General features: G+C 33.7%; 1 protein-coding gene and 2 non-coding genes across 3 annotated transcripts; 2 read left to right on the top strand and 1 right to left on the bottom strand.

The window, feature by feature from the left end:
* Window positions 1–6,854: 6,854 nt before the first annotated feature.
* Window positions 6,855–6,926, bottom strand: TRNAM-CAU (transfer RNA methionine (anticodon CAU)). The gene has a single exon. It is a non-coding gene; the product is annotated as a tRNA-Met (tRNA).
* A 2,969-nt stretch (window positions 6,927–9,895) lies between these two features.
* TRNAM-CAU (transfer RNA methionine (anticodon CAU)) lies at window positions 9,896–9,967 on the top strand. The gene has a single exon. It is a non-coding gene; the product is annotated as a tRNA-Met (tRNA).
* A 7,200-nt stretch (window positions 9,968–17,167) lies between these two features.
* Window positions 17,168–23,817, top strand: Pdhb (Pyruvate dehydrogenase E1 beta subunit). Its single transcript, XM_076120010.1, has 8 exons — window positions 17,168–17,550; window positions 18,397–18,550; window positions 20,175–20,361; window positions 20,955–21,077; window positions 21,575–21,676; window positions 21,903–22,022; window positions 22,367–22,547; window positions 23,389–23,817. The coding sequence occupies exons 1-8, from the start codon at window positions 17,342–17,344 to the stop codon at window positions 23,411–23,413; spliced, it is 1,101 nt and encodes a 366-aa protein (XP_075976125.1). The 5' UTR covers window positions 17,168–17,341; the 3' UTR covers window positions 23,414–23,817.
* Window positions 23,818–25,246: the final 1,429 nt, after the last annotated feature.

A 25,246-nucleotide genomic window follows, 5' to 3' on the forward strand; every position in this document is an offset into this window, starting at 1 on the left:
ATGAAATAATAGACGTATGTAACTGGCTAGGAAAATTTTACCTGTCTATAATGTAACTTAGTTGCAGTATTAAGATGATAGTATTGTTTAATATAATGGCTTTTCACTGAATATACGTAAAGGTGTTCTCTACTGATTTCCATTCAGTATCAAAGGGCATTAATTGAGGGTTAACAAATTTTGAATAATATTATAAATATGTAAATATTTGTGGTATAATTAACTTAGGAACTTAGGAGGAATTTAGGTAGCATTCTTAAAAAAGAATATCCATATGTTTAGGTTACTGGACACTTGTTCAATTATTAAACCGGTTCTAAGTTCCTTGCGTCTGTCAAAAGATCTTCTTTTTCAGGACTACTGACCCCTTTTTAAACAGAAAGGGTCTTTCTTACAAAAGAACTGATGTTGTAAAGAGACAAACTTCGATTAATGAATAAAGTTTGCGATACTACCGACATGACTTAACATTTTATTTTTCAGAAAATAAAATTGAGATAGGCTCTTTAGGCGATATTATATTTTAGAAAAACTCTGAATAACTTTTATGTTTTAAAGATACTCCAAAAGAACTCGTATTAATATGAAACTGATATTATTAGTGATCCAAACATGAAAAATAATCATTATACGAGTATTTAACGCGAAAAAAACAAGCAAAACAGAAATTAAAATAGCATCATAAAAGCAGATATTTTTGTCCTCTATAATAAATCTTATCAAATAATCGGGACCAATGATTTTGAATGAAAGCAGTAATTTCAGGAGTAATAAACGTTGGGTCGCTGTACTGCGAACAATGGGACATTACGGGTTGTAATTCTAGCGGCGTCTTTATTGCGACACCCCTGACCGCGAAAAAAAGCGGGCTTGCAGTTTTTTGTATAGGTTTCCGCTATTCTAGGTTTTATTGGAATTTCATAGATAACGGTGTTTGCGATAATTTTAGTTTTATTATTAGTTGTTTAGGTCAACGACTGGACTGTCAACCTTTGCAGAGTATTTTAGGGTTAATAAAATGGGGATCGTGTAAAAAACTAAAGTTAGTTTTATTACTTTTGGTTCTTAAATAACTAGTCATAATAATAATAATATAATTGTATCAGAATACTTTATACATGGTATTGTATTTGATCCGATATTGTATTTGACTGCTGATTACAAGGATAGAAAGAAAATAATTTAGATAGATTTCCGATTGGACAAAATATTTTTAAGACTTCAATATTGAATTTTACGATTACGATCTCCAACTTTTGGGTTAGAATTCAAACACGTAGAATAAAAATGGGGTAAAAGTCAAAAAGATGGACTTTGCATCATTTTCAATTGCATAGAAAATGTATTCCATAACTGACTTGCATATTTTAATATCACATTCCTATTCAAAAATTTCTCCATCAAATAAAACAGTAATGTTGCCACCATAAAAATGCGAGTACTTGTGTTAAAAATAGTCGTAAATGTTGCTATGCTTTAATTTATTTCACCCCGTTTTTAGGTTATGTGGTGCAATGAAAATTATAATAAAATATATTTTGTTCAATGTGTTGTAGACGTTGTAGTCAGCCATTGTACTTGGTTTACGATGGCCCGTCGTTTTAATAATTAAATAATATAATTTGAAATATATGTTTTTATTACATTATTATATGCCTCAGTTCAAATAAGTAAAAATGTTTATTGTATGTAATTATATTTAACACACTGCTTAAAAACGCTGACGCTATAAAATTTCTAACCTAGTTTTCAGCAGTCTTTAGTACTTTTAGGATACGAGGCTATAAATATCTTACTCATTCTTGGCCAAATGTGGTGACAATTAAATGTCCAGAATGAGCTAAGGGGGCTAGAATTTTTTAAGGACATATCTTTCACAGTTCATAAATGTATCTATTTATTTCTAATTGACACAAAATTTTCAGGTATAAAGAGAGATTCTTAGGACCTATCTAAAAAGTCAATCACTTCGTTAAACCTATCTATGCTAAGCTGAAGAGTTTGTTTGTTTGTTTGAACGTGCTAATCTCAGGAGCAGAGTACCAATAAAAAATGTTACAAAAACGGGGAAAATTTGATCCGTTCTTTCTTATGTGACGCTAGCGAAGTTGCGCGGGTCAGCTAGTTGTTATAGGTATAACTGAGCTGGAGGTTTGAAGTTAGTTTTCCTTTCTTGTGAGCTTCTCCATAGCGACATTCAATTAGAATTAACGTGTATTTACAAAAACATAAGGTTAATCACCTTAACAAAATCTAGAGTCTAGATGGAAGAGATTAGTTTCAAACACTAACTTATAACTATTGTGATTATACTAACAGACTATTAAATACCTAGAGTCAGATGATAATTTTAATTTTGCAAACTCCTAGGCAGACTTTTGTAAATTATACTTTAAATATAATGCCTGGTCTTAAAGACTCGGTTTTAATTAATGGTATGAATCGTATTGATGGTGAATGCCTATAGGTTTTGCTATTTAACAATGCTTTTTCTGGCTGTTTGTCTAGTTTAATCCGTAGTAACAGTTTAATCCGTTTTAACAGGAGTTTGACTGGAAGATGAAATAATTTGCTACATTTGAAGCGATTGCTTATTTATGACTAAAGAAAATCGTGTAAAAGTATCAATAGATGCCCTATTAATTAAAAAATGGGCAAGCTCTTTGGCAGAGAAATACATATATTATTTATGTTGTTTTGATTTGGTGATATTTGTACTAAGCTACTACTGCCCATGAACATTTGCTTTTTATCCGACTAACATCTCAGATATTATTTCATTCTACAACGTTTTTGATAACCCATTAAAAATTTTATTCCCATTGGAGACAAAGGTGGCTTTAAATAAATTGACAACTGCGCATAACAGTGACAAAAAGGGTATAAATAAGTGAGGAAGAGAGTTCTACGACCTCTACATGCGTGTATGTATGTATGTATGTGTGTATGTGTGAGGAAAGTGAAGTGTTTTGAGTAAACCGACACTGTTTGACGATGGGAACGCAAATGTCTATCACTCTGTACTACGTCACACAGTTTGTTTTCAGACCTACCTATTTCAATGTCAGGCTTTTCATAATATTACATTACTATCGTTACTGCGACTGTGCCGATTGAAAAGAGTGGTGTTTCTTGTTGAATCTTCTAATAAGACTCTACCCTCTTTTCGAGCTTTGTAGTGGTAGATTCAGTAATTGTAACGACTGTCATAAGTGTCAATATTTGTAGTTCTGTAGTTCCTCTGCTAGGACTACATGTGTGGCACTGCTAATCACAAGGTACCAGGTTCAATTTTCGGGTCACGCAGAAGCTGCAGACGTTGATTTTTACAATTTCCGTTTTAAGAGAAATTCGACCTTAGCCTATTATCAGTTAAACCTAAACCTATTATTATAAAAGTAGCTGGGCTTCACTATTCAAAGAGAATAAACCCAAAAGCACAGTATCTCAAAGAATTTTACTCAAATTATTCCATATTTTTTGCAGTTTATCTTAAAACATTACACAAGGTTCCCTTCATTATTACCTAACGTGAAAGCTTGTAATATTATCTATATTCTCAGATAATCTGTAACAAACTTCGTGAGCTCAAAAACCACGAAACAGTACTCTACATCTGTTAAGACACTTACACATTTTCATGATAATGACACTATCACATTATATGTAGTCAAAATACAATTTAAAATAGGTATCACAAAATAATCTGTGACAAAAAAAAACCTGAAAAACATCCACAAATACATATTTAACTCGTTGGAAAATATGAGAAACTAGCTGACCCGCGCAACTTCGCTTGCAACATAGGAGAGAATGTGTCATATTTTTCACAGTTTTTGTAACATTTTTTTATTGTACTCTGCTCCTATTAGTCGTAGCGTGATGATATATAGCCTATAACCTTCCTCGATAATGGGCTATCTAACACTGAAAGAATTTTTCAAATCGGACCAGTAGTTCCTGAGATTAGCGCGTTCAAACAAACAAACTCTTCAGCTTTATAATATTAGTATAGATTTAATCTACGACTTTTTGGCGCAGGAAGAGCAACACTGACATTATAAGATGGCGTTTTATATTTAGACTTGTGCATCTATAGATGCAAAAGCAAACATTCTGATACATATCTTTAGAGATTTTATTTAATAATCATAAGTATCGCAGAGTTTTCAGGCAGCACATAAAAAAGAATCATCAGTCCCAAACCTCTTTTAGGAAGAACTGGATAAATGTATTAGTGGGAATCAAACGGATGACCCATGTGAACAGTGGTAGCGGCACATTAACTAGTTTTACATCATGAATGTCAACTTTAAAAACCCTCATGTACACAATCCCTAAAAACCAGTAGTCTATCATAAATCACGTCACAAGTTCAATGACCTGTCACGTCACAGCGAGGTCAATGACCCGTCACTTCACATAACCCCTCAATTTGCGACGTCAAGGCGTAAACGTTTACTGAGCTAATCTGTTTGTACACAATTGGCGATTCAGAATTTACGGATTTGAATTATTTTTAGGGTCTAATACGTAATTTTATTGACTATTTTTAGCTTTTTAATCGGTTTTGGAATTTGTTCTATTCTATAACTATAACTATAAAAAGAGAAAAAAATGCTTCACGAATATATTTTTTTATGTATTGCTCAGAAGACCAACGATCATGAATTTAATGTTTATAATAAAAAGTATTTTCAGCCGTCAATTAAAAGTTACGAAATCTCTTTTTATAACTTCCCATTTTAATCATTAGGCTGGTCTTGTTAAAAACGAGAGTAATATTTTTTTCCCGATGCGGTGTAGTAACATAAGACATTGGTGCAAGAGTCGCATACTACTCATACGCAACTAACGAGACACACCTACAAAATATTTCTAAAATTAACTAGACACGTGCTTCACCAACTCACTGAGTATTTTTATGCCAAATTGCTTTAGTATTCCTACGTCAATACATCAACAAACAAACAAATTATTATGCCAAAGTATAAAAATAGACCAGTGCACGTCATTCTTTTACGTAGAAGAAAAATATCTCAATAATACTTGAAAGAAAAGGATGATATTTTTGAATCTCGCTTGTATTCAAATATCCTGTTATCCCACTATTACGGGTTTTTTTTTGCAAAATATAAAAATGGACATCTCTATTATGTCGGGTATAATAATACTCCGGAATTATTTAGCCTATTATAGCCATTTCTTTTCTTCGAAATGTCACGATAAACCTAGTATCCAACGTCTTAAAATTCACAATTCAAAATTTAGCAGATAGCTAATCTGACAACTATTCACATACCTACTATGAAATCGGCCCTTAAGACTTATTTCAACATATATTATAATGCAACGGGTCTTCGTACACCAGTCAGGCCGTGACCAGTGTCGGGTAAACAAATAAGGTATCCTAACCTTTAATTTTCAATCGTGTTTAAGAGACGTTGCATTATAATATTATGTGTAAAAGTCGCGAGACGAAAATCGTTAAGACTTATTTTTATCGTATGGAACCTGATATATTTTTATCCAAAACCTAGGGGTTAAAAGACTTTACTATGTAGTTAAGCTCTATAATTTTGATATTAAGTTCAAACAGATTTGAGAAGTGACCCCAAAGGTAAAGTCAATCTTATTCCCTAATCTGAGCTTCAACTTATTGAATTACCAAGTTTGTGTAAACGGATTCGAACCTAATTCCGTCCGTCAAAGTTCTATCAATTATACGATAGTGGGCACTGGATCATTGTTTAGTGTTTGAAATTCAAATTCAGATTAACTATGACAAGGTTATTTTGGAAATAGGTATTTTGAGTGATTGATTAATTAATATGAAATGGCTGTATCTCTTCAAATGCATGTTAAAAAAATTACAAACAACACTTTCACATGGACTGTTATGTTTCTTTAAGTATTTGCTGTGCATTGCTTTTTTGATCATAAATGATAGTTATTAATACGCCGTATCAAGGCAGCAATATATTGGATGGTGGCACTAGTTGTGACTTGTGACATATTAGGCATGCTTTAATAGATCCAAATTATTAAATATTCTGTGAACCACCGACGAATTACCCAATAGTATTTCCGCTTAGTATGGAAATGATATGGTGAGCATCAAAATACGATTTAATGTCAATTAAAAGGCTCATTAAGTCACATCCTAGGGTTTCTTGATCTACTAATTCACCAAGCTGGCCATTAACAATACGAAAAGAACTAGAAAGCTACAAACGTCATTAAAATGAAAGCTATCAATTTCTTCAATTTATTTGCTGATGACATGAAGAGGGTATTATTTTTGGTGTCAAATTGTAACTAGTCTACCTATTAACCCCAAACTAGGCGAATGAGGGTTGAATTCATTAACAATCGAGGGTGGGTTAATATAATAACTATAAAAGTGAATGTTCTGAGTGTGATAATGTCTGTGCTACTGGCATATATTCTGCGGCCAGTTTAATTGAAACTGGCCAACTTAGAAATTGTTTATAGTGGTCAAGTGTGTGCATAATATTCTCCATTACCTCTGGCTTACGGCCCCAGTGGGACGAAATCGATACGACTGGCATAAAGAAGTAGGACCGACGGCTTTATATGCATTTTCAAAGCATGATATACGAATTCAACTTCCATACTCAGGCTATAAATTTTGTTAAAAAATTCTCAGTTGATTTCTTGACAGAATTTAGATTTTTATGTAATGTACGTGATTGCGTTTTGAAAAATGAAACCAACACCAAGCTAGAGTAAAATTTGATTACTTACCCAAATAAATTTTGCATTATCTGAATCTGAAAAGAAAAAAACAATCAAGCTTCAACATAAAAATTCCATAGCTCAAAAAGTAGATCTAGCAGAGCGTGGTTTCGATCCACGGACCTCTGGGTTATGGGCCCAGCACGCTTCCACTGCGCCACTCTGCTTACGATCTGACGCGACGAAATAGCTGTTCTATTTACGTAATAGCTGATGTGATAAAAGAGTATCAAGCGATTGTTATTGACATAATAGGACTCTTTTGCCAACTGCTGGGCAAAGGTCTCCCCCCGAAATGGGGGAAGGCCATGTCTACCACGCCGGATAAGTTGCTGGTTGCATTAGTTCAAAAACTGTCATAATGAACTCTCAGGCATGATAGGTTGCCTTATGAAATGTTCGTTTACCGTTGGATCAAGCAATCGTTAATCTCATAACTTCGCCTTTGGTTCTGAACCACTTGCTTGGGAGGTGGTAGTTTACCACGGCTTTCATTGCTCTCATAATAAGTCTTAAGGAAAATAAATACCTACATATACAAATAAATACATTTCTGTATGTACGTAATGAATTAGAGAGGTAAAGTCGACGAACTCCACTTCAGATTAATACTATGTGGGAGTAAAGCAATATGGCAATACGGGAAGCTTTTTATGTTTTCCTACAATTTACTGTATATGGTAAGATGTGTACGTCTGTCTGTATTTTTTGTAATCTAATCACTATCTTAGACATTGCTTAAAATTTGACATTTAGTAAGAATAAATAAACATTTATTTATTTATTCTTCGCTGACAACCCAGCACAAAAAAATTGTTCAGATTCCTAAGAGAGATGGTTAATTTTTCAAGAGGTCAAAAAATCTCCTCTGAAACTGCTAAATTAATGTTAATGTATGAAACTACTAAGTTTCAGACATAGTGTTTTCTATGGTTTAAGAGATTATAAAGATCAAGTATCTAAAAAAATCCCTTATCACTGCTTACGTATTGTATATGTTTATTAATATACATAAATATATTTTTTTTAATTCAAATATAATTAGGTAATAAAACCAAATTTCATCACCTTGTAGTTTGTTATTGTTTTAGCAACTAAAAACATAAATAATATGAAATTACTTTATCGCAGACTTCAAAGGAGATACACTGAAACACCTACAGTTTCAGACTCGTAATAAATTCAAGTGCGTGGTATCCAACTATTTACATTAGAGAATTATCTGGCGGCCACGTTTTTGCCTACTGAGAGCAATTTCCTTGCAGATGTCTGTCATTTCAATCTATATTAGTAGTTTATTAGGTTCACGTTTGTTTCTGCCGAAATTGTGGGCAGAAGGTACGTGTGCATTTCAACCAAAATGATGTTGAATGATTTATGTGAACAACTAATTATTACATTTTGAGACATTCCCATAACACGGAAACAGCAAATCGTGAGTGTCTTTTACACCCAAAAGTGTAGCTGTTACATAAAAAAATATTTCAAGGGACCCTCTCTGATTATATCAACTAATAAAAGATACACTAATATAATTAAAAACCTAAACATAATAATTATCTAATGTATTAAACCTACCGAAACCCTAAAGAAAATAGAAGCACATTCCATTACATAGTCTAACCAAAATTAGCTAATAGTTTCATCCAAAGATTTCTCTGCAAGCGAAATAATTAGGTCAGGCGTTCTCTACTCAAAATATTTAATGTTCATAATTACCGCTCTACTAGAATATGTGCATATATAAGCAGACTGATTTGCTTGCTTGTAGCCAGTGGTGTTTAGTAAAAGATCGGTAAAGTATATATTTGATGGCTGTACTAGCTTCTGATTATAAATAGCCACTGCTTGAAAACAGTATTGTTATGTACAAATTTGGCTTTATTGAAATGCTGTGCCTACCTTCAATCTAATATACAAAAGTTTTCGTTACAGTACTCCTCCGAAACGGCTTGACCGATTCTCATGAAATTTTGTGAACATATTGAGTAGGTTTGAGAAATTGGCTAACATCTATTTTTCATACCCCTATCTGACACTTTTTTTTTATATAGCCAAACCACTTTTGACGGGTCAGCTAGTTTTAATGAAACTTTGTAGGCTATATTTTTAAAGTCTTTATTATACCTTTTCTAATATCAGCTAATCTGTTTGTCAGAAGCGATCTATGTGTTACGGTCTGCCAAAATTAGCAGCAGCATTGCAATTTTTTTTACACGAATGACAAACAAACAAACAAATTATTTCATTGTATAAATTATAGATAACATGATTAAAAGCATTGCAAAAGAATAAGTAGACATTTTTGGTCTGCCTGGACATGTCACAGAAATGATATAAGCGGATTGTCTTGTAGCTCGTGGAAATTATACATATGAAACATAGGTAGGTACATATTATACCTACTATATTTTATAAATAGGGTACCCTATGCAAAGCCGATGACCGTTAAGCTTAGCAGAGCATGTATCAATTATCATGCTAGATAAACTCTATCATGCACTTTTTGTCCTATAGGTTAACAGTGTTTATAAAGGGTGCTTTAGATATTTTTTACGGTGTTTGGTTACGTAGAGAAATTTTTTTTTTAATGTTTTTGTTTTTATTTTGTGAAAAAGAACTTTGAACTTTTTTGTACGTTAAATGTCACATTGGTTTTATAATTCTCACGTTTACACGCATTCTTCTGCTATCTTGCTTTCGAGGATTGTGTACGAAAATGATGAATTTAAACTTTCTGATGACGCAGTCAGTTAGGATTTTTTCAACTCAGACTGATTCGGCACTTTAGGCTTGAATGAGATGAGAAATTAAAGGCTGAGCTAATTCCGCATTTTTATTCATATATAGTGTCAAAATTGTACACGAATCATACAGTCTTGTCTGGACAAATAGCTTCCAAAATTCTTTACCAGAGGGCGTTACTATTCATGATTTTATACTATTATTAGCACAAAGCCGAGCAACATATTGAATTGTCTAATGATAAGTAATTTATCGCTAATTTCATAACACAAGAACTAACATTCTAGCCACAGAAGGTTCAAATAGGTTTACACAAGATTGTCTCACGTAACGCATCGATTACATCAGCTGTTACGTAAATAGAACAGCTATTTCAACGCGCTCACACACAAGCAGAGTGGCGCAGTGGAAGCGTGCTGGGCCCATAACCCAGAGGTCCGTGGATCGAAACCACGCTCTGCTAAAACTACTTTTTGGGCTGAAAAGATAATTTAGATGAAACGCTGAAAATGCTGAAACAAGTTAGTATGTAGAGTTTCAGCTACATAGTGGGTTTTTTTGTAAATTGTGTGTAGTAGAGTCAAACTCAGCAAAATGTGTCTTTGTAACGGATTCTGGTGTTTAACCATAAAATAAAATATAAATATTAGATACATCAGTGTAAAGTTCTATGAAAATTGTTTAAAGTTTTTCTCGTTAAGCAAATAACACGTATCGCGACATCAGATTTTATACACAGAATGCAACTGGCTGTAATATATTTAATTTAACCAACAGTCTCAAACAAATAAAAAGATTAAGGGCCAGTGTCAGACAACATTTATGCCAAATAAAGTGTTAGCAAATGTATGAAAACCAGTGTCAAAATTCAATGACATAAGCTATCTGACAGTTGTCTAGAAGTGACGAAACCGTGTCTCTATATTGTACCCCTTATTTTTCATACATGTCAACATTGTCAACAAATCGTAAGTATTACCTTGAACAACTATTAACCATTAAACTTATTACATACTGTCTACGTAACAGATACGTATAGATTCTGTCCTAATTGTGATGTCAGGGACAAATAACATATTATTTATACATTACTACGTAATAACGGAAGAGATTACGAAGGTATATTCTATTCAATCAGGGAATGAAAATTTTATGACAAAATGTTTCTTATTCCTGTCTGTACACAGAAGATTTTAGTACAAACAAACAAACGGTCTAGTAATAAAGCATTTTTAAAGCGTGATGATCAATTATGCAAGGCCAAGTCTTCTTTAGGAATATAAGGGAGAGTAGCGCTTTCGTCCAACACGTGTTAGTCCTACTACACATACTAGGTTTTCTTAAGATGTTTAATAAGATTTTTGATTTCTAAATACATATTATTCAGATTATTCCTCGTTTATGTCGCAAATGAATGACGAATTAGCATCTGCTGAAAGACGGTAAAAAAAAAACATTTTATATTTTATTGCATAAAGAAGAAAAACAATAATATTTACCCTAAATGTAAGATATTATCATTTAAGACCAGGTACCTTGAAGCAGGTATCTTTCTACCTCAGTCTAGGCTTATTATTTGTAGTCTTTTCTTCAAAACCTTACTTCAGATTTTCCGATTTCCCGTGGGAGCGCGTCGTTTATACGAAATATTTGTTCTATACAAATATCAAGGATAGACTTTCAATAACTATTCTATGAATATGCAGACATAGACAGTGGAAATTCTATGTTGTTTTACCGCTATGTGTAGGATGGTCTGCTTGCTACAATATTTGCTATATACATATACGTCCAAAAAGTTTACTAAATATTTCGGAGTACTTGACGAGTACTCGAATAGTTTTATTTGTGAAAAGAATACACCCAGCTCTTACATACTACGAAAGCTTTACTAATATTATAAATGCGAAAGTTTGTAAGGAAATATTTAAGGAAAGCAGAAGTCTGAAAGCAACACAAGTATTAACTACGTTTATAACAAGATAAACTTGAAATATTTTTATACCATCATCGTCATCATCATTGGCCTGTGTCCATCTATTGCAGATGATTCAGGAATAGAATATACCACGTCTCTTTAAAAAATCAGGATATTGTTTATGTAAAGTCTACAAAAGTCTAAAATTATTTTAACTAAAATCGACCTAACTTTAATAAACTAAAGCTTCTGGACTATCCTACACGCATCTTTAAACTATATTGCAATTAAAACAACACTGCATATTATCCTAAATGCATAACTTAAGCATAACAGTCTACTTATTGAATAAGTATCATCAAAATTCGCTTAAACAAACCAGGAACGAAATTGTCCTACTTTCAAAGCTCTTGAAAAATTGAATTTTACTTCCTTAACCCCATTCCGAAGTAGAGGCACGGCATTAAATGGCTTTATGCAAATACAAGGACTCAGATTTAGCACAAAATTAGGCATCTAATGCCTTGGAATCCGTTTATTTTAGGACAGTTTTGTACTTAGCTTAGCATCCGTCCATTTACGTATCTATACTAATATAATAAAGCTGAAGAGTTTGTTTGTTGGTTTGTTTGTTTGTTTGAACGCGCTAATCTCAGGAACTACTGGTCCGATTTGAAAAAATCTTTCAGTGTTAGATAGCCCATTTATCGAGGAAGGCTATAGGCTATATAACATCACGCTACGGTCATTAGAAGCGGAGTAGCAACGAAAAATGTTACAAAAACGGGGAAAATGTTGACCCATTCTCTCTTTTGTGACGCAAGCGAAGTTGCGCGGGTCAGCTAGTTTTAAATAGTTTTACTAAATAGAGAGCGTTCATAAATAGTTTGATTAAATAATTTATTAGAAAAATTACATTATTTTACATACGGCTACTGCCTATATGTATAATATTGAAGGTAACTCTAAAAATACGACTATAAACTGAATACTTGCTTAATCAATATGTTCAAATTATCAAAAACTGGGTTTAAGACAAAATTTGACTTATTTCATGTAAAATCTGCAGCAAATCCGTTTTTTTTTCACAGTTGTAAAGGCGTATAGATCGACATTTTCTTATTTCAAAATTATAAACACAAAGTCTGAAACAATCTGGCAAAACTAACAAACTCTAAACTGTCTGTAAGAATAGTATTTCCGAATTTAAATCCGTCTTATCGTTTTACCTAAACCAGGAATTCAGCTTCAGAATTTGTGATTGATATGCAACTACCGCAAATTTTTACCACAACTAAAATATTTTAGACCAAAAATCTACAGAAAATTTTCCAGTCAAGCCATCAAAACAACCGAGAGAATATTTCACCATGCCTAAACACACTCGATCTTGCGAACAAAAGGCGTGCATTTGCATGTTGCCTGATAGGGACCGGTCCTTAGAATTCAGGCCGCTTTTGACCTGGTTACGAAGTACTTTCAAGGTTACCGGACTAAGGAGTTTTAACGACAGTTCAAAACCCTTCAAGTGAGTTATGATTATTCGTTATTTTAGAAGCAATGGGCTACAGATTTTGACTTTCGTTTCCCGAGACTTTAGAATCGATCAACGGGATGTAAAAAAAAGGATTTTAAAAAGTATAGTGACTACTGGCATTCGACACGTGGAAATGTAACCTACGTAAGTTTTTTTATACTAGTTGACCTACACCGTTATGCTGGCATGAAATATGTTGTGGAAGGGTTATGTTAAATTCTAAGTAACCATTTTCATGCTTTTATCAAACTAGTTTCAGTAGTTCAGCTGTGAAGGGGTAACAGACAGACATACACACTTTAGCACCTATAATACAAATTAACATTTATGTTCTTAGCCCGATGAGTTTAATTCTTGACTAATTTAGTAAAGTTAAACTTTGCGCAATTAAAAAGGCCTCAGGAATATCATTGACTTTGGCATAACCATAATATATGTACGTTTACATTTCAGGTGACCGTGAAACATAAACCTTACTTTAGCAAACATGTTTGGTAACAGCAAATACCTCAAAGTACCCCGGAGCAAATGGTCAGTCGTTTATTGATGGGAATAAAACAGCCATTAGCCTTCAGCCTTCAAGGAGGCTATAATCCTTGATCGCCAGACGGTTTACAACGACGGTTATAAAAAATTACGTCGAGTAAGTTCTTAAAAGTTAAATGGCAACGCAGATAATCAGTAAAAGTTGTGTCATTTTTTAATAAAGAATAGGAAATGCATTCATCTCACTCACCTTAAGATACTCAGAGACTCAAAGGCAAGACTCAAGACCCACAGATATTGAATTGCTCTGCTACATAATATGACCGCAAATGTACGAAAAAATCTGTCTAAGGATCTTGATAAACTAACCGACACTTGTCCACAAGTATTGAAAATAGCCGTAATTCTCATAATTTAAAACATAATTAAACAATGGTTTTATACCGATCACGCTCAAAATAAAAAAAAATCACAAATCTACAAGTCAACACGTAAATTACTATAATAAATAATTTCGAAAATGACTCCATAAATGAAGGAAAAGTCAGTGAACATACATAAAAGACAATCTTTCGAACATAGAAAGTTACATACACGCATACGTTACGTAAAAACGTTTTGTGCCTATATCCATTTAAGCAATAATTTCCATCGACAAAAAAAAGAAAACTAACCTTCACCTAAACAACAACTTTGAAAAAAGGAATTACATTTTTCTTTTTTCTTATCCGGCCGCGCCATGCAGCCAGAGCATGTAAGATACAAGTTTTCCGGTAAAGAGTTACCCGACTCATGTAAATAGGCCAAGGACGCTTGCAACTGTAAAGATTTAATGCCAGTCTGTTTTTGGCCGCATTTTCGGGTACGGTCCCAAAGAACAAGAATCGAGGGAGCGAGTGACCTAGTAATTGAATTAATTAGGACAACCGTGTAAGTCAGCTGAGAGTAATTTCTTGGCCATATGTAGCTAATGGTACGTATTACCGGGAGGTGAATTGTCGTAGACAATTTTTCTCAACTTCCCTAAAGAAAATGGATTTGCAGAAATTGTTGTTCGCAGAAAACATGAATTAGGTTACAAACTTTTTAAAAAGAGTTCCAATATAATTTTGTCATGGTAATACACCTTGGTGGTTTAGTGGGTAGGCCTAGCCCTTCTGGTTAGGAGAGCCCCACCTATCCCACATACCCCTGGGCGTAGGGGATGCAATTTCATGCATTAACCAAGTAAAAAATGTCAATTTAGAATTTACGTGAAAAAGTCTACCCAATCCTAACACTTTTTGTAGAATACCTTACCCATATTGATTTCAATCGATTTGACAATTTAGTGGCAAACTCAAGAAAGACTCTCAAAATTTTATCATACCTAGACTTTTATAGAATACATTTCGAATACAACCAGTAAAGAATTTGTAGCAAATTCAGGTACCCGCTGTTCATTTCGCTATCACTCGCACCTCCAACGCCCGTTGTCCGGGACACTCTGGACTTCGTACAGATATTAGTTTATTTACGAGAACCCAGAGCCCATGGGGATAATTAATGACGTGTGGAAAACGTTCGCATTACTATGGGTTCGGGTCCAAACCCCGGAAGGAAGGTAATTAGTGGAAAGGTTTTATTTGTGAAAATAATACAATATGGACCCTTTTTCTTACAATGGACCGTAATAACCAGAGATATAATAGAGTGAAAAGGTTATAAATAGACTTAATGACATTACGACCTGAAGTTTTCAACTGATTTAAATCGAAATAAGTATAATAATATTAGCCCAGCCTTTCGTCCAACTATATTATGTTGGAGTCAGCCCCCAGTATCACCGGATGCAGCAAAAATGCAATATTTAACATAGACCATACACAATTTAACGTAACTTCCGAAACATGGAAAAACTCAGTAATAATACGGCATAGTAATACGGTCGGTCACCCATCCACTGACCAACCTCGGCAAGTGTAGCTTAACCTGAGCGATCGATCTGCGCGACTTTGCTACTAAATCACCAACTCTTCCATCTCGTTTGCATTCAAAATAAGTTTTTCAAATTTGGAATACTTAACGACAAGCTATCCAGCACATTCGACTGTTCTTTTTATAAACTATACTTTTGCACTTTATCAATTGTAAGGAACTTCTTTGCATACATAATAATATTTGTTATAGTATAATTATTATTTGTTATAATAATGCGGTAATAGCGGTTTCTTACCCATGCTCCAGTTCCGTTGTTCACCAAGCTGTGCCATGGTGGCATGGTTAACTTGTTGTATCTCCGTAGCGGTGGCCGCGCACAAGATCACAAGTTAGAGATACACTGACACCAAATACAGGTCTTTTAGTTCACAATGATACACGAAAATCACGAGTTGATAATTAAATTTACAAAGAGAAGCACAAAATTCGTACCACAGTCTGTTAAACTTTAAAAATTAGAAACATGGCGCGACAGCTGAGAATTAAAACATCGTGCAATAATTTAATTTATGAAGGTAGTTCCTGTCTAAGCACTAGGTACTTAAAAATGCATTATGTTACGTAACAGTAGAAAATATGTGATTGGGCTAGGTGACTATACTAGTTTTTTTTTATCGTTTTTGTTTTCACTACAAATAATAGTTTTACAAAAATCTTGTTTTAATAATAAAATATGCTTGGATTCATCAATTTGTTGACCTAAAAAATTGTATTGTCGCATGAAGTCAAGAAGGATAAGGATGGCGTAAATTTATAAAAATAAAAGTTTGGTGGAAACATTGAGCGGGATTTTCAAGGCATTTCACTTTTTTTGAGTTTCATTTGATTAAGGAAATATAAAACTATGTAAGCGTAAAAATTTGTTAAATCCAATATTTCTGGCCAAAAAATCGATTGTTAGAATTAGAAATTGACTGTACCTATGTTTTAAAAAATCCAAAGTTTCTAATATTCTCACCCCTACAAAACAGACTTTGCGATTTAATTGTGTAGGTATGTACCGAACCACTTTCCAACATTATTTAGCGGGCCTTAGATTCGTTTTATATCCAGCCTGCTTTCTTATTCTAAACGTCAATCTAGTCAAAGTTATTTTAATTAAATTTACCTGTTAGCTAAGCTAGGTATTTGCTAATTGGGTTAAAGTCTGGCGAAATACCTGTCTAAGAATAAACACCTCCACGAAATAATTGTTTTTCTCTAGTAGAAAGCAATTGTTTGAATAATTTCTTTGTGTGGGATGCTATTTTGTTATGTCTGAGCAAAGGCATTTAAAATGCCGAGGTATCTACTTTAACATTATTATTTTTTATTTAAATATAATTGTAAGCAACTATATTTAAATCTCTAGGTACAATTAAAAATTGATTTAGGACCTACAAAAAAATTTGTTAGCAATTGTCAAAATGACGATTAAAAATCTGTATCTTTGATATTCCATGAATGAAATATATTTTTATTTATTGTGAAAAGACCCATCTGGTGTTTTATGTAAAAACCTCAGCAGAATTTGAAACGCTTGGTGGATTCTCACAATCTTGTTCAGCACGTTACTTTACGTTACAAGAAGTTTTTGTGATTACGAGAGATAAGTAATAATGCGGTTTTGATTATAAAAATATTTTTAAACCTGTATATCTAGAAAAATCTTTTAAATTGATAAACAAGCTTTAAATAATTATATATGTGCATAATTTTCTGATAAACGGACCGCAAACTGTTTGACATTTATTTGACACGTACCGTCCGGACGAACTTCACCTTGTCAAATTACGACCTCCATTCATCCTTCGTCGAAACAAAATAACGATTTTAAAATCATTTTCGACTAATATCAAATCAAATTACCTCCCTATAAGCTTATAAGTATTGTTTATTTTATTTATTAAGCGTAAAAATATAATTTATTAGTGAAAATGGCGTTGAAATCGTCGCCGGTGGTGTTCAGCTGGTTATCACGGGTTTCCCGTCGTAATTTCTCATCATCGAGTGTGCTGGCTACAAAGCCGGTTACCGTACGTGATGCCTTGAACATGGCGATCGACGAGGAGATGGAAAGAGACGAGAAGGTCTTCGTTTTGGGTGAAGAAGTCGCTCAATATGACGGTGCTTACAAAGTTACAAGGTAACGGAGTACATAACCTTATCACTGTACGTTTTCCCGCACTTTGAAACATTCCAGTACATATATTTGTTACGTATATCGTATATACGGATATATTTTCGCATAAAATTTGATGTTTCTCTGTTCATTACTTATAAAAATGTGTTTTAATATTACATAACCAACAAGTTTGTTGACAGATTACAAGTACACAGGTCTGTTCGTGGAATGTAGCGAATTATTATTCATAACCTTCAGCTAACTATTAGAGAGCAATTATTATAGTGAACTGGACTATTTCAGCCCATATTTTATACATGAAATACTATAATAGTATTTATTGAAATGTTTCAGTAGTTTAGGTGTTTTGAACTTGACAATGATATGACATACAACTTCCTGTCAATGTTTGTGAAATATGAACTGTATAACAACACATAGCTATGCTATTTTATGTACTATAATCAGAGTAAGGAAATGCCCACAATCATCAAATAATGAATGAAATTCATAACATTTTGAGAAAACAATCATTCTATAAATAGGTAGCTAATTATTCTGTTTGAAAATGTATATTTGAGTGCTCACATTCCACACTGATAGTGATTATTTATTTAATTCTTAGATACACCTGTATGTAGTTTTACAACTAGAACTGAAATCAATCCTAGTAGAAAAAAGTTTCTTTCATTGGTCATTAAAAATTATTAGTCAACAATTTTTCTTTATGGTGATGTCCCATTGAAACTCCTGTCCCTGAACTATACCCCCGCAAGTGAATTTTATCTAGCAATACATGGAAGCCCTTGAAAAACATAACATGTAATAATTATACATTATAAATTAAAGTTTTGTCTTAATTTTCAGGGGCCTATGGAAGAAATATGGTGATAAAAGAGTGATTGACACTCCCATCACAGAGATTGGTTTTGCCGGTATTGCAGTAGGAGCGGCCTTCGCTGGCCTCAAGCCCATCTGTGAGTTCATGACCATGAACTTCTCTATGCAGGCTATTGACCATGTGAGTTTATATTGCTGTATTTTTTACAATTATTTTTCACACAGAATCTGGGATGTTTGACTGGCTGTATGCAAAGACTGGCTAGAATACACTTCCTGTTTTTATACCTGATGGTGTGGGCAGAGAAGGATATTTTGTACATATTATTATGTATTATGTATGTATTCTGATCAGTTGACGTGCAGTCAGTTAGAAATCGTAACTAAAATGCGATGTCTCTCTGTCTACTCCTATGGGAAAAGGGTTTTGAACATAATATACTTAATGTCTGTTTGTATATTGTATTCATAGTATGTACTTTATTGCACTATTGAACTGTACTCAATCAATTACTAACTAGCCATGTTTTATAGCCATAGAAGTAGTTTACTTATCAATTAATGATCAGATTGTTCACCATCATTGTTTTAAATCAAGTGGTACATTAGCAGTGTAGTGCATAAATTACTTATTGCTATGTTTATTACTCACTATTTAGATTGTGACCTGTTCCATAGAGTGCTAATAGAATGAAATACAATTTATTTTGAACAAAATAGATTTTTTTCTACAATTATTATCTGATGATATTAGTTTAGTGGTTTCTGATGTTATTGTTACACATAAGAGTCCATAGCATGGCCGACATGCCATGGCATACACCCGGCCTCTAGGTGGTCAATGTTCATCCGATTTTATGTTTGTAACGGTTGGGGCAAGGTTTATATGGGATTAATAGGATCAAAATGCCTATGGGGATAGAATCAACAGGATGAATTTGTACTATACCCGGACAAAGTTGGGCCAGCCCTCGAGTAGTTAATAACCAGAACTGTGTGTATAATATTATGTTTCTTTCTATGCATAAAACATGTTCTTGATTGATGTACTTAATACATAACATCTGAGTGATAAAGTTTATCATTGAACTGATGTCTGCAAGATTTATGTGTTATCAACTAATGTTATCTTATCAAGCTCAGATTGCTGTTTATTACTGTATCTAATGTGTTTGTCTGTTCATCTGTATGTCTGTGTTTGTTCTGAGATCTCATGATTTTATAAATGAGTAAAGAAAGGTTTTGAAAAATCTTCGATTTTAGGAGTGTTAGTTCACAAAAATTTTGTAGAACTTAATCAAAATAGTTCATATTCGAAGCTCTTACAGTGTAGCCCTGAATCTATGCCATTTGGCAGCTTTACTAACCTACACTTATGCCACCGAAGCCGACATATGTTTCTAAGGACATATAAAAACATGATCTCAGTTCTGAAGAAATATGACGTTACGTTACGAATGGTTTGGTGGAGTGGTTACCGAGGGCAAAGACCTTTGGATGACCTGAACAACCTATACTCCAAAAGGATAATTTATTTGACTATAATGATGCCTACCTGGAAGCTTCGCTGAGGATAGAGGCGGGTTAAGGAGTTTGGGGGAGACCTTTGCCCGACAATGGGACACTTATAGGTTAAATAAAATACATATACTTATTCACAGTGCGAAAGTTTTGTAAGGATGTATGGTTATTAATCATTTACTCAAAAAGTACCTACGTAAATTATTTTTTGTTCTGCACTATGATCACCTAAGAAAATGACAGAACACTGCAATAATCTTCTAATATCTATTCAATTCTTTCAGATCATTAACTCAGCAGCGAAAACATTCTACATGTCAGCCGGTCAGGTGAACGTGCCGATCGTGTTCCGCGGTGCTAACGGCGCGGCGGCCGGTGTCGCGGCTCAGCACTCGCAGTGCTTCGGCGCGTGGTACAGCCACTGTCCAGGACTTAAAGTACTCATGCCTTATTCCGCGGAGGATGCTAAAGGTAGATCAATTTAGTTTAACGTAAGCTTCTGTGTCGAAGTGGTAGGCCAAAAAAGCTGATAAAATTTAAGCAGTGACTGCCAAACACGTAACCTGTACTGAATTTTAAAATGCTATTAGTAAAAGCATCTATAGGCTAACGTCATAATCAAAATCAAATCATTTATTCATTTCGGTTAAATGCCGACACTTATCATAAGTGTCAGTCAGTCAGTCACTGATACAAAGAATGAATTTATCGCCATTTCGGAAGGTAGGGCCAATGAGAAGAGCTGGCAAGAAACTCTTAGCCACTCTTGTTAATCGCCAAATGATTTTAACAATATTTCTACTAGGTTTAAATTATTCAACACTCCGAAATGCTATTATAAAATCATCTAACAGAATAACGCTACACCTCCTGTAATGACAAAACCATCAAAATGTGAGGGAAGAAAGAATAACAATCAATTAATATTGCCTAGGTTCTTAGGTTGAGGAAAATACTTATTACTATAGGACTTCGTTAAATATAAGTTTAATAAATTCCTCTCTTTTCCAAGTAATCTGCTATAAATTAAATGTATTTATTACCCAAGTTATTTGTATTTACAGGTCTTCTAAAGGCTGCCATCCGTGACCCCGACCCAGTAGTGATGCTAGAAGACGAGATCTTGTACGGTGTCAAGTTCGACATGACTGATGAAGCACTCGACAAGGACTTTGTACTGCCTATTGGTTAGTAAGCATTTATAAAATTTGACTTACCCCCGGTTTCTGAGGTACATTTAGCGGCAGTTTATATATTCAATAGCGTTAAAACTCATACAAAAAAAGACGCTATTGAATAGATAAGGGGTAAGTGTTATAAAAGCCTATTTCCCTGTTTAAGTGTCAGATAACTTGTTTGCAAAATAAAATGACTGTAAATGTATGGAAACAACTGTCAAAAATCCATCTGATAGTTATTTAGAAGTGGTTTAAACTGGGCTATGTATATGTTGATAATTTGAATGGAGTAAGCTATGTATTTGAAATAGTTTTTTACATAATTAGAGTGTAAATTCAGATTCATATCGATTCTTATTAGCTTTCTTCTAAAATTTAATCGACTACACCAAAAGCAGTTACAGTATTGGTCACTAACTTTAAAGGTATATTATCTTAACTAGGGTAGGGTAAGGCACTATTATAAATACAGATAATGAATAAGTACTATTGTATTACATTTACAGGTAAAGCGAAGATAGAGAGAGAAGGCAAGCACGTAACACTGGTATGTGCGGGTAAAGCGACTGACACCGCGCTACAGGCCGCTAACACACTAGCTGGAAACGGTATGTAAAAATTACTTTCCGTACTACTCAGGTTTTATCCATATGACTTGCTGGGTTGTCAATATTTTTTCGTCATGATCATTCGAAACTTAATAAAACTAGATGTCATAAAGGAAACATATTCCCTTATGACAAGAATAAGTTTAGAGACTGAGATAATATGTTTTTATATGAATCAGGTGTCTGAATAAAATAATTTATTAACGTTATAATTTAATATTCTCAGGTATCGAGTGTGAAGTAATAAACCTAAGGTCGATACGTCCCCTGGACTTCGAGACGATCGCGCGCTCTATCGCTAAGACCCACCACCTCGTCACTGTGGAGCAGGGCTGGCCACAGTCCGGTATGTACAAACATTATTTGTATTCCCAAAACTTGTGTCTATTTTGTAAATTTTCGTGTTTTATATTTTAGAAATTAGATTTTTCGACTTATTTTGTGGCTTACTTTTAACTAAGAAGCTGCTTTTATGTATATTGAAATACAATTTTTCCCGTTACATGATTGTTATAAGTCGTCTTAATTAAACTTATTGCAAGCAGCAGTGAAAGCATTTTTTTGTCTCTATTCTATTACTTGCTGGAAACAAACTAGTTATTTTTTACAAACTTGGACAAACAATATCAAAAATCGAATATAAAGTGAACTCTTAAAATATCACTTAGTAATCTCGGGTAATATTGCCAGGTATCGGCGCGGAGATCTGCGCGCGCGTGATGGAGTCTCCGTCGTTCTTCGAGCTGGACGCGCCCGCGTGGCGCGTGACGGGCGCCGACGTGCCCATGCCCTACACGCGCTCGCTCGAGGGACTGGCGCTGCCCAAGGGACCCGACGTCGTCGCCGCCGTGTCCGCTGTACTCGCTAATAAGTAAGTTTACGCTCTACACTTACTCAACTATTTATTATCTTAATGATTGTATTTTTGCCTTTTTAAACCCATAAAAATATAAGAGATGCAAAATTGTACACTATGTAGCGTACCCTATTGGCGCCCTAAATAGCCATTACCGTAGTCATAAGTTACATTCTTACAAAAGAACACCTATTTTAGTTCCATATTTATAAAAAATCCGCCTCGAGATTATTTTCAAAAAAATGATTTCTTTAAAACACACGCAACTACCATAAAATTTCTTTGATTTCCTGATAAATCGGAAGTCTTAATAGTCAACAAAAACAAAAGATCGATTTAATTTAAAAATTTATTACTTTACATTATCACTATAAACATAACTGATAACCACGAAACAGCACGTGAAACCCACGATATTAAATAACTAATTAATAAAACAGCCAAAACATGACTGACTTTTGACATTATTAGATAGCAATACATAACTACTACACATACATTTAAAACGGGTCATCGTCGATGGTTCAAATGTATTTAATCATCGCACCTCTTATACCAGAAGGTGTGGGCAAAGTTGTACTAAATGCAATTTCACCAATTTAATTCAAAGATTAGTCTCATGTTATCGGAACTTTGGTTGTTGATATATAATTTCAACCCTTCGGCCGTGTATGATATCAGAGTTTGGTAACCAGTATCATACGAAGAAAAAATGATCGTTGTAACTCTGATATCATACACGGCCGAAGGGAATTTTAAGTGTATGTACTATAATAATCATCATTAAATGTGTCTATCCTAAAGTACACTCCTTTATGTGTGTATTTTAATCATTATTGTTCTCTCTTTGTTTCAGGATAAGCCAATCTAGCGTCAACTAATTAGAATCTCTTACTTCCAACATTATCGGGAGTTAACACAATGTAAATATTTTTATTTATTTTTTACTAGTATGCGTTAAGAGCTTCTTATGTGATGTTACGTATAACGAAAATAAAATGGGAGATTAGAACAATATAAATATATTTAACTTGTTTTGTTTCAATTTAAACAAAACAATCTCTGAGATTGGCTGTACGTCAGCACAAATTGTTGCCAGTGAAAAAAATATTTTCGTATTATAAAAAGTATATATGTAATGTAAATTTAAAAAGGATTTATATCCATGTTTTGTATTAAAATTGGTAAATATTGCAAGAATAATTATAATTGGTGATATATTAATTCCTGTTAAAGGTGTTGAAATACCAAGATAAGATCGAAACCGGTAAATATACAATATTATTAAAATGTTATGTGTTTTATTTGTGTTGTTCCCTTTTCGTAGGAAAAAAAGGATATAAGTAGAATACACGGCGAATTGAACAATTTTGATTTGAACAGGAGAAACATAAGTACCTACAAAATCATAAGAACCCGCTAGCCAAATATAGCTAAATGGTTTTACGAAAATGTGATCTTCGGTGCCTATAGTAGGGCCGCTGAGTTATTACCGATTTGACACATATTGATTGACAATACTAGTGAAGTGACTGAACCAGTAACCCTAATATCATTTTGGAACAGTTTGTTTTTAAATATTCTAGTATAGTGTGTAATTAAATAAAATCAAAACCAATAATAGTTAAAGAGACAAGTTTTTCATTAGGTGGAGTATCCTTGATGAAATAAAATAAATATCCATATTCCTCATTCCTATATTCCATCAATATTCCTTGAAATAAATATCATACCTATTCCAATGAATTCGGACCGAATACAATTAAGCACATCACTATGAAAACTAGACGCACGAATCTGCACGATGTAACTTTGTACAAGCGCGCCAAAGAACAAAAAATAAATGTTTTCATATTATTTACAGACTATTTTAAGTTTTGAAACAGTGTTTATTGGAAAATTACTTAATTCTGATATTTTGCCACAAAGTTTAATATTAAAGAGGTACTTATTCTAAATCATTCGGCAAATGTATCGTTCGTGCAAGGTTATATCGATTAATTTAAAGAGTAATCTGTCAAATCGGTAATAACTCAGCGGCTGTACTATAATACAATCTAGAAAGAGTTTGGCGTAGCATTTTCCAAGATCTGTTAAAAAAAACTTACGACTCTGCTTCCTAGATGGCGTTAGTAGTAATTGAACTCGCGCTTTAGTTCTTTAGAAATAGAATATTTTGTTATGGTATTTTTACGTCCTGAAATTAATTGATAAATCATCATGGCTTAGCCTTTTTTCCAAACTATGTTGGAGTCGGCTTCCAGTCTCACCGGATGCAGCTGAATACCAGTGTTTTACATGGAGCGACTGCCTATCTGACCTCCACAACCCAGTTACCTGGGTTATAACACGATACTCTTCGGTAAGACTGGTTGTCAGACTTTCAAGCTTCTGACTACTGTTAACGACTGTCAAAGATCTTCGAAATTTACAGCCGGGACCCACAATTTAACGTGCCTTCCGAAACACGAAGGAACTCGATATGTATAAGATGGTCACCCATCCACAGAACAACCTCGGCAAGCGTAGCTTAACCTCAGAGATCGATCCGCGCGGCTGTTGTTAACTAAGCCACGAGCTCCTCAAATTAATTGATAAATTAATTGATAAATACATTTAATTATTAATATGGGGTGACGTGCCGTTTAAATAATATTAAATAGAAAGCTTTAAAAATACTTCCCTCTAGCATTCTACTTAGTATTAACTAAGTT

The sequence above is a fragment of the Anticarsia gemmatalis genome, chromosome 11 (assembly GCF_050436995.1).
Source record: "Anticarsia gemmatalis isolate Benzon Research Colony breed Stoneville strain chromosome 11, ilAntGemm2 primary, whole genome shotgun sequence".
Lineage (NCBI taxonomy): Eukaryota > Metazoa > Arthropoda > Insecta > Lepidoptera > Erebidae > Anticarsia > Anticarsia gemmatalis.